This window comes from Melopsittacus undulatus, chromosome 8 (genome assembly GCF_012275295.1).
Source record: "Melopsittacus undulatus isolate bMelUnd1 chromosome 8, bMelUnd1.mat.Z, whole genome shotgun sequence".
Lineage (NCBI taxonomy): Eukaryota > Metazoa > Chordata > Aves > Psittaciformes > Psittaculidae > Melopsittacus > Melopsittacus undulatus.
Genome location: NC_047534.1, coordinates 33,657,089 through 33,667,973, shown reverse-complemented (window position 1 = coordinate 33,667,973; position 10,885 = coordinate 33,657,089). Strand labels below are relative to the sequence as shown.

The 10,885-nt window shown below is 36.1% G+C and overlaps 1 protein-coding gene across 1 annotated transcript in view; it reads left to right on the top strand.

Annotated features, from left to right (window-relative positions):
• The first annotated feature begins 7,743 nt into the window (after window positions 1–7,743).
• The window catches only part of RFTN2 (raftlin family member 2), a 30,728-nt gene continuing 27,586 nt past the window's right edge, over window positions 7,744–10,885 (top strand). The window contains exon 1 of the mRNA XM_031045880.2: window positions 7,744–7,912. Within this exon, the coding sequence (XP_030901740.1) occupies window positions 7,774–7,912 (139 nt within the window). The 5' untranslated portion in view covers window positions 7,744–7,773. The remainder of the gene's footprint in view (window positions 7,913–10,885) is intronic.

The following is a 10,885-nucleotide window of genomic DNA, read 5'->3' as shown; positions in this document are numbered from 1 at the left end:
TACTTCTACTGAGGCTATATGATCAATGAACAGAACTTGATTATTTTTTGTAAGGAAATTAATTCTTAACTAATTCTAAGATTTCATACTTGTAAATAAAGGAAGGTATTTCTTACCAATGTTGACTTTGCCTATGTGAATGGAAATCTGCTTTTCCTTTTTGAACTAAGTATGTCTAGCTGACGTAATATCAAACTGGACTGTAAGTTTTCATTGAAGCATTATTAGTGAAGTAAATAGGACACCCTTTAAAAGAGAAGAAAAAGCACAGCATTTTTCCTTCTCTTTAGGAATGGAGGCTGCATTCTGTGAGAAGAAATTTTTCACATCGTTCATCTGAGTCTGAAACCTCAATGCACATGAAGTCCCCGTTTCATGCTAGACACGATTACAGAATGGAAGATAAAATTCTCATTCCACCTTCTACAGACTGTAAAACAAATTTTATTTTCTTTTAGCTATCTACTACCTATCGCATATAGCAGATGTTCTTCCTAACTCCTAACATTTGCCTGAAAATGCCAAAGTTAAATAGTACTCCTTTTTGTAAAGTGATCAAATGAAATATTGTAGTTTGGACAGGTAAAAACACGTGAAACCATAATTTTTATCCTGCATTTCCTTTCTTAGTAAAAATACTGTTACAGGACAAAATGGGGATTTCTGATACACAGCCTACTGTATAAACTTTGGTTACTAACATAGAATGAAAGTCAGCATATTTTTTATTAAAAGGGAAAGTTAACATTTAATTTCTGGATTACGTGAACTTTAAAGACACATTAGTTACAAAGTAAATGCCATTTTCCCACATACTGACAGAATTTATGTGCTGCTGATTGAAGTCTGGTTATTTAAATCTGTGCATTTTAATTCCAAAAGAGTTTGCATACTTTTTTCTTTTTTTTTTTAACAATTGGTATTCTGCACTTTTTAAACGTATATAACTTATGTATCATTTTAGTTCTTGAGAGTAGTAACTTTTTATCATAAATTTGGATGACTGGTTTATTCTCATATGAAGCTGACATGTTTCTTGTGTATGATAAGCAATAAATTTGGTTTTATGGTATGTTTTTAGATGTAGAAAAAGGCAAGATTTAACTTAACTGCTATTGCAACACTGTTGAAAACTCCCTGCTTTTTGACCTTTTCTGTTGTCTATGCCCAACTTAGGTACTCCCTGGCAGTATCACAAGTTGAGATGAAATACTGCTTCCTCTTCAACTGCAAGGAGATAGTTTTCTCTTTTTTGACTTGCTTCTCCTCTCACCCACTAGAATTGCATCTGTTTTATAAAAGGCTGATTCCTCAAAGATTAAAATACAGCCTCTAGTTAATAGGAGTGCAGACTATAGCTTATTAATTCTGTAGCACTGAGGTCTTTATGTAAATATCCTTCAGCTTTTCAGTTTTAACTACTCTGTAGTAATTTGGGGGTTATCTTTTTGTGGGGCTTTTTTTTGCTTAAGCTTTTTTAATTATTCAGGGAACTTATAGAGTGGGCACTGCAGTCAGTAAATAATCTGTATGTAATATGTAAATATGTTTAAAGATTTATAGCAGTTAGTAACATTTTTTCATATAGTGCAGGAAGAGAGGTAGACTCCAGTTCTGTTTTTACACTGTTTGCAAATTGTTGTGAAAGGAGATGCCATGTACCATGACTTGGTTGCAAGTTTCTTCAAGTGACTTTCTGCCTTTTGTTAGGTAGAAAAATTTGCACAAATATAACTTAATAGCTTCTTTTTAAAAAATACTTGTTACTATAGCAGCTGTGGGGGATTGTTTTACCAATTCATAAAAAAAAGATACACAATTTATTGGATACATGAGGATTTCAACCCATTCTTTTGTTAGATTGCTGTGTTTCTGAGTCGTTCTGTACAACTAAAAACATCGGTCCAGTTGTTCTTCCATTCAATACTCAGATTTTAGAATTTATCAATATAAATATATCACAGACATCTTGGCACATTGTGAAAGTAATAGATTTCCATGAAGAAATTTTTATGTAGTTAATTATTACTTTTTTTTCAAAGAGGTGCTGTCTCTGAAGGTGCCAAAGAATGGTTCTTAGAGCCTTATTTATTGTATTGTGAAACAAATGTGCATTGACACAGACTTCATAATACTTAGTCCCAAGTCCTTGCAGGAAAGTCCTTTCAGCTGAGGAACTAGCTTGCAAGCGTACAAATATTGTGCAGTCACATGTTATCAGATTGTGGCTCTAGTGCAGATACTCACAGAATGTAGTTTATTTCCATTAATTGCTGCAGATGTTACATTGTTGATAATGAGTTGATCCCATGGCCCTTGTTTCAGAGAACATTTACTTTGGTTTTACTTGCATATGCACGTGATCATTTGGGAAGGTTATTCAGTGTTGGACACATAACTATGCCTGCAGCATTCTACTGTGGGGCCTGTAACATCGCTGTGGAGGTACTGTTGGATTTGTATCACCAGGTCTTAACAATGCTTCATGTTGGCTTGAGAAACCTGTAAGACACCAAGATGATGCTCTGCATGGTGGCTTTCTTCCAGGAGCCGTGAGTCACTAGAAGTACTGAGGGCTCTCTGTTGATACTATAGCTTATTTTTCTTCAGAATGCTTGCCAAGAATGATGGCATAATATCGAACCAATAGTAACTGAACCTTTAAGTTTCCAGTGGTTGCATTTTTCTGCAGACAAAATTGAGGCACAATAACTGACTTCTGGAATTCCATTACAGGGATGCACAAATGGTATATGGTGTGACAGAACTACATCGTTTCCTCAGGTAGAGCCTACAATTGCATTATCTTGATGTTCTAGCATTCATGACTTATTTAATTTTCTGTAACTACACAGTTTTATTCTACTGACACTTAAAATTTCCATAATATGGGAGATTCTCGTGCTCTTATATGCAAGTCATTTAGTAAACTGCAGCTGCTAAGTGCCTGGTCCCTCGCTGATTTTGCAGGCTGGAGAAGGGTAACATTCTCTTGGGTCTTCTGCATTTTCCCATTGATAGTTACAAGGCTTTACACGTGCGCATCAGATTAGAACTCTGCCCTATGGGCATTCAGTAACAGCAAATAACTATCTTTGTGCACTGCTTGTTACATTCATGTGTTAGCAAACTAGATCAGTTTTCTGGCTTTTACCCCTTAGAATTTAGAGACCTGGCTAGTATTGTGTTCTACAGAGCTAGTTGTTACAGTGTTTCTAGCAACCCTTGTCTATTTCATGTTATGTATATATGGCAAAATGCTAGTGCTAACATTGTCTATAAGATAACTGAATAAAAACCTATAGGCAGAAAAGTTCCTGAAGTTACCTCTCTCCTGTATTTTGATTGAGGAATTCTCTAGTAGAATTCTCTAGTTCACTAATACCTTTGGTTCCTGCTGTTCTACTCTAAGCATCAGAAGTGCATCTATCATCCTTGAAAATCTACTTTCATTTTTAATTGGGAATTCTTTGTATTGTGAAATTAATTTTAAAAATAGCTGATACTAAGTAAATGGCTAAACTGTATTCTATGAGCAGAAAGTAGTAGAACACCTGGCTCCCTTGAGTTGTTTTTCTCTCTTTAACATAGTTCAAAAATGTAGGTTTGTAAATAGTTTTTTATAGCAAAAGTCGCTGTAAAATAGGCTTATAATGTTGGAAGTACTGCAGTAGTTTTGATTCACCTGTATAAAAGTTTCTTCTGTTTCCTATTTAAGTAAAAAACATAAACATTTTAAATCAATATTTTAAGGGTCAAAAATACAATGCTAGTGTCTTGATACATGTGTGCGATCCTGTATGTAATCCTTGTAAACTGTTACGCAGAAAATCCAAATACAAGTAAGCAGAACAGTAATACTAACAATGTTTAATAATGAAGCCAAGATGTAATGGGAAAGTGTAGGTCTCATAAGGCCTTCTTAGACTTTTGAGTCACAAATAATTTAAAGAAGTATCAAAACCAATTTTAAGGGCCTGACAGGATCATATTGTACCTCTGTCAGTGATGCTGTAGTCCATGAAGAGTGTATATTAAAGACAAACTGAATGCTGTCCATAATACTTCCAGTTGTTTTTAATTGGATAAACTAGAACATCCAATTTTATTCTCAAATGTGTGATTTTTAGCTGATCATATGGCTGGGTTATTTGGCACTATGTGGCAGATGCAGATGATCTAGGTACTGTAGCTTTGGTGAGATACTGTGGATATGCAAAATAATAGATTTGTAGATCTCGTTTAAGAGAACTGGTAGGAATCAGATCTAAAGCTCTTTATGTTGACACTACTTGTAATACAGCAATAATAAACAAGTTTCTGAAGTTTAACTTCTAGTAAAGTTCTGGGTTGGTAACTAAAAGTTTTCATTCACATTGGTCAGTGTTTACTGTTTGGATTGTAACTTCTGTTTCATTGTAGTATTGATGAGTATGGGTTTAGAAAAATATGGAAAAATGGCATTGAACTTTTATCATTAAACTGTGCTTATGCAGTCATTGAAACAAACTGTTGTTATCTCTGTTAATTATTTTTGGAACATTAAGTTAAATACTGTTGCAGAAAAGCCTGCCTTTTAGGCTCAAGTTAACATGTTTAACAAGACTGGTCCTGGTGCATTCACAGAATTATTCCTTTAAAGGAAAAAAAATCCTTTAAAGGCTACCAAGTAGCATTCAGAGTGGTACACCACTGCTTTCTTAACATCTTTAAATTATGGATGAAACAGCTTTAATCAAAACATTTACACGAAGAAGAACTAAATGTCAGTGTTTTGTTGAAGTAATAGTTCTTGAGGATCAGGATATGAAAAATATTTGACAATTGAATTGCGGAAGTGTTTTGGTGGAATTATTTAATGTTATTATCCTGTCCCAAGCAAAAACTTTACATTTGTCTTGAGTCATAAAATAAAGGAAGTAAGCTTAAAAAGAAGTTCAGAGAGGAACTGTCAAGGTCAAAAGTGTTGTAATTTGAGATTATTAATATTTGGGGGGGAGGGGTGTGGGTTAATGCATTGGGTTTGAGTCCTGTAGCTGTTCATGTAGCCACAGTTTCTGAAGAAATCTGAGTAATTTAACTTGGGTTTGTGATTTGTCCCCTTGTGTCTTACTGTGTCTATCTCCTGTTTAAAAATATTCTGTCAGTGGTAACTGGTCTACAGCCACTGATAATTGTGACTTCTTGAATTCACTTTTTAAGTGGTGCTCAGATGTGCTTTTCTAAGCTGCAAACATGGTTATCATCCCAAGTGGGAAACATGTTTGGTCCAAATATTATTTTACATTTTGATTTTCAGTGAATGAGTCACATGCTCTTTCAGTGGAGGTTGCTGTGATTATCACACCTTGGTGAATCACAAGGTAGTTGTAGGGGTCTGTTCTTTGATACCAGTTCTCAGAGCCTTTGCATTTTGGGTCACTTAATCAGCTCTTAAATCCAGAAGCCGTAGGATCCTGTTCCTTTCTGGAGTCATTTGGGTGCTTTAATGTGGTTTTGAACTCCTGTGAGGAATGCTGCTAGTTCTTGGTTGGTTTAGGGTTGGGTTGGGTTTGTTTGTTTTTTTTTTTAATTCTGACACCTGGGATTTTTGGTTTAATTGGTTCAGTCTAATGGCTTCTGAGTCACATCTGCAATGGTAGCTGTTGACTGACTTCCACTTGGAAGTTTGTATCTACTTAACTAGTGTAATGTTACCTAAATGAAGGACCATTGTTTTTACTTGTAATAGTGTTTCTGTACAGGTGTCTGAAGAGCTCATTTTATTCTATGAAAAATCCTATCTTGGTGAGAGGGTAGAAATGTGGTTTAAACCTTATCACAGTTCAAAACACAATTTTCTGGCCTCATTAAAAATGTAGCTGTCTTTAGTTAAATTAAAAAAAAAGGGAAACCAGCTGGCAACTGGACTAGTTTTTACTTACTTCTATCTTAGTCATGCCATGGCTTTATACAAGTGGTTACAGTGGATCTTACAGACTGTATGGAATGGAGCAGTAGGATTCTCAAGATTGAGTGGACAATTTACAGGTATGTGTGCTATCACAACAATTCAGTGATGACCTTTACTAAAGTGCTTGGGAGCAATTTCTATGCAAGCAGACATACAGGAAGCTGAAGAATTTTGCTTATTAGTGATGTTTTCCTAGGTTTTAATCAAGAAGACAGCACTGAGGGATTTCCTCTTGGGTTTCAGTGCTTGGAAGCTTCTTTCAAGGACTGAAGGCAGTAATTACTGCTTCAGTCCTGGACTCTGCGTTAAGTGATCTTAAAATTCTTCCAAGCATAAGTAACTTTATAACATGGATTTCAAAGGGGGTATCACCTGCACACTTAGCCTTATTGGTAGGCTACTTAAGTAAAAATTAGATCGCTTTGCTTGCAGTATAACAGGAAGCAAACCACAAATAGTTAATGCCTCACTTGCAGTGAATGACTTAGAAGATCAGTGTTTTTCAGTGAAAAAAGGTAAAAAGCTTGTAAAATTCAAACGTGCATTTCCTTTCATTCAAAATGGTGTTGTGAATCTCTGGTTTTATGTAGATAATTTTTAATTTCTCTAGATTCAGTCTAAAAATATAAAGGTACATTTTCTAACTGCCTGTTCCAGCAATAGAAGACATTAGAAAATCAGTCACTGTTCCTTCTTTCTCCATGTATTATCATGGTCTGCATCAGGTGTAATGCAGTTGCAAGTGACTTGCAGTATTAGAGCTCTTAAAATCATACTAAGTTTTAACAACTTAAAGCAAAACTCTTAGGAAGCAGTGTTGGAAGTCCCTGGCTGTACCAGCTGAGGTCAGCCTGACAGAAGAGAAGAGGATTTTGGTTGTTCAATACCATGAAAAAAGGGGAGCAAAATTTTGTAACTATATTCATATATAACTTTGAAGAAGTTGTGATTTGAAATGAGGAATATTGCAGTGTCATTTTTCAGAGTTTATCAAAACCAATCACTTAAGTTGATTTTATCAATGCAGGTTCTGATTGTTTTTTTCTTGACAAAGTACTACTTTTTTATTTTGATATTATTGCAATATATTACACTCTGCTCATGTTTTTGTTTTTTTGGTTTTATTTTCTTTTTCGCTCTGGAGGAAAGTTCCTGTGGAAAGGAAATAAGAACCAAACTTTGAAATCTAAAATAAGGACTAAACTGCTTTTCATTTACTTTTCTGCCCTTTGAGATGCCAGAAGCAATTTCCTCTTGAAGCTGACTTCCTTTCTGGAAATGATTTTCGTCTCCAACCATGTTGAGGCTCTTTTCTCATTCTTTCATTCTGACTAACTCGCTTTATTTCCCTCTGACTGCAGTTGAGAACTTCTGGAGGTAAGTAGTTACAGACAAGCTTCTTTCTTTTTCAGTTCTTCTACCCCTTTCTGCCCCCCCCGAGCCAGTCTAGAAGGACAAACAAAGCACTATTGGTGTCCTCTGCAAGAGAGCCCTGATAGGGGGCTGGCTGTAAATTGACGTGGCATGGAAAATCTCTGCTCTAACACTGCTGCGAAATCAAGCCTACTCTTGCCAAGTTTGTAGCTTGAAATCATCACGGTCTTGCTGTTTCTATATAAAAAAATGAATGGAAAGTACCTTGGCTTTTTTATTTGGGTACTGGACTTTTTCTCTGTTTGAATTTACAGCTAATAGAAAACAAAATCTAAGGGAATTACTTGGATACTTTTTCTTTTCCCCTGTAGTGAAAGCGACAGAACTTGCTGCTCCCCCCCCCCCCCCGACCTTTTCCTGCAGTTTAATCACTTGCAGATCTTGCCATGGGGTGCGGACTGAGAAAGCTGGAAGACCCAGATGATAGCAGCCCTGGAAAAATCTTTTCTACATTGAAGAGACCACAAGTTGAAACAAAGACGGATTCTGCTTATGAATATGTATTGCTGGATTTTACTTTAGAAGGTATCTTTTTATGTTATATATTTACTATTCAGAGAAAGCAAGGAATACGATTTAACTCTGTTCTGTCTTGTTTAACTTACAGTAAATCTTACATACATTTTGGCTAGCTTTGATAAAAGTAAGACTTTTATTTTGAAACAAAAATGACGAAAGTCCTCACTTATATAAAATTACAATGGAAACTGCTGAAGTATTTTTAACAAACAAACCCTCCAAATTACACAGCTGTCCTTGTCAAGGAAGCTGGCTAAAAAACTGTTAAGAGATTTTCGTAGTTTCCTGTGAGTCAGATGCTGCCATCCTTACTTTGAATAATGGTCGTGTTGCATTCAGTGTGATGGTTCAGAAAACACACTGTGCTGAGCCTTAAGTGAGTAACAGTTTGTAAAAATGGACTCAGCTTCCAAAAACAGGCTGTCATTTTCCTTGCTGTTTTATGCAGAAGTCTGTTTCTTATGTGTATATCAGGAGTAGCTTCCCCTCTTATGCCCACCCCATTATCTCAGCAGGTATTTTAGTAAGAGCCTTACAGTTTCATCTTGCTATTCTTTTTCTGACAGCTTTACTTGTGGCTGCTGAACAATCTTGAGATTGTGACCAAAATAAACCAAAATTTGTATGCCTAGCTAGAGGCAGACAGTGCTCTGTGGGATACTTCCTTCCCGAGGGTGTCCTGTCTCTAACAGAGCAACTCCCTGTTCCACCAACTTGAAAATGTAAACAAGCCCAGATGGCTGCCCTCTGAGAACAGACAGCTCAGTTTTGCAGTCACTTTGTAGTAACTTGCCTTTTATAACAACCCAGTCTATTGGAAATGCTTAATAATAAGGGTTTGAAGTAAATGCAATTGCTAGAAAGGTTGAATAAAGGGAGAAAAGTGTAAATGCATGTTGTATTACAATTTAGGAACTTGTTTATGAACAAAACTTAGCCTCTGCTTAGTTGTAACTAAAGGTCTGTACTAACAGGTTTAGTTATATCAGTCTATTCATGTATCAATCCGTATCAGAAATCTGCAAGATACTTATGGAAGCCACATTCTATTATAAAGTTATAATACTTGACGTCCATCTGTATTTGTTTTTCTGTTTCTCTCCACAGTTTCTCATTGGCTTGTTCTTTTTGAAGAATCAAAATGTTATGTTGACTGTAGTAGTGGTAGTGTACTGGAAGTAAACTAGGCTGCCAGGTACATACATAGATTACCTACTGATAACAGGAGTGGTAATGAAACAAGTTTTTTTGAGACTGAAGATCATTCATTGTTCTGGTTAGTTTTGCTGTGCTTTAAAGTAACAAGTTTCTGAAAGTGTTCTCTGAAGCCTTTGTGGTATAGGTGGTTGTGACTTTAAAGAAAAAGCACATCAAGTGCAAATAAAGGTGCATCTATTGTAATAACTTCTCAGTACAGCAGTAAAAGTTTGGTTTCTCCTGTACAGTCTTGATATTCAAAAATGCTTTAGCTTCATTGACTTACTGTGGAGTTTTAAATGCTAAATAAGTGAGATCTATTTCAGATAGTTGCCTAACTTTTTAGACTTCTAACTGTAAGAAAGCTGATTTTAAACTGTTCTGTTGAATGGTTCTAGCTGTGTGTCTGTTTGGCCTTAAAATATATTTTGTTTGGAGTCTTTACTTTTTAGAGCTAGGATAACGAATACAGAAAAAAACAGTGTTCACTGTCTTGGGGGGATTTCTGAGTTTTGTTTGCTTATGAAATATGGGGATTGGCTAAAGTACTATGGGGAGTATGTTGGGCTTTCTCCCTGCCCCCATTCCCCTTCAATTCGCTCACATCCTTGCTGCTACTTGAATATCTTTTAGCTAAATGAAACCTAAGTGAGAGCCTTTTAGGACTTTAGCCCAAAGTTTTCACTCCACTGTCAAGATGTGTATTGTCTTCATGGCTCTCTGCTCATGTCCAGAGCAATATCTTCCCCAACATCTGAGGTTGCTGTTTGCCTGAGTGACTTGTTACCACTGTTATATCTTGCACCAAGTAAAACTGAAAAACTGTGCTAAGTATCCTTTGTAAGATATGTCCTGCATCAAGATAAAAGTATAGCAAGCATAAATGCGTTACTTCAATTTAATATTCCTTATTCCCTGCTTCATCATCTGAAGTTGAAGTGAGCCTGCTGGGAGACTTTCATGAGTCCCTGATCTTGTCCCAGGCCATGATGCAGACTAGGTCAACCATGCTGTAGTCTAAATCCACTGGCTGGAGTCCTTGTGCATCTAAACTGTTTACCAGCAGTGTACTGTACCTTGGCTTCTTTCTTCCTGGTCCCCAGATTATTCCCATTCCTACTGTAAAAATCATCTTTGAGTTCTGTGAAGGTTGTTCTGCATCAGGAGAATCCCCAACAAGAAAATTACGGGCAGTCTTTTATTTTGGTAAGATTTAATAGTACAAAGACAAAGGAGCAGTGGACTCTGAAGTGTAATTTTAAATGCCTGTCAAGGACTGTAAATTCTGCAGTCTCAATCATGAGGTATATCTTGGTTATGAAAACAGCTGTTATTTTTGAGGCCAGTTTAGCCATAACGTAGAGATAGTTCCAGTGTATCTACTGAAGCAGATGTTTATGCTTTATTCACAGCCCCCCTCTTAGGGAAAAGAGGGAATATTGATGAAGCCCACTAAGATAACATGCTGTGAAGTTCTTGTCCCTCTGAATAGCATTTTGAATATGTATGAAGTAGCTGTTTTGTCATCATCTTCAATGACGTGCATCTGAAGTTTCCTATACAGCTATTGATTTAGCTGCAGTTCTGTTATTAGTGAAAGTATTTTGGCTACCTGTTGACAGCACATTAGCAAGGAAATTTTCTTAATGAAAAATGGTTAAAACATTTGCAAAATGAGTGATGATCATACATTCCAGCTTTTCTGGCTTGTGGGCTGTAAAGCAGTTATTTCTACATTACATACCTAATGTATTCTAGACTTACTGTGAGTAGAATCATGGG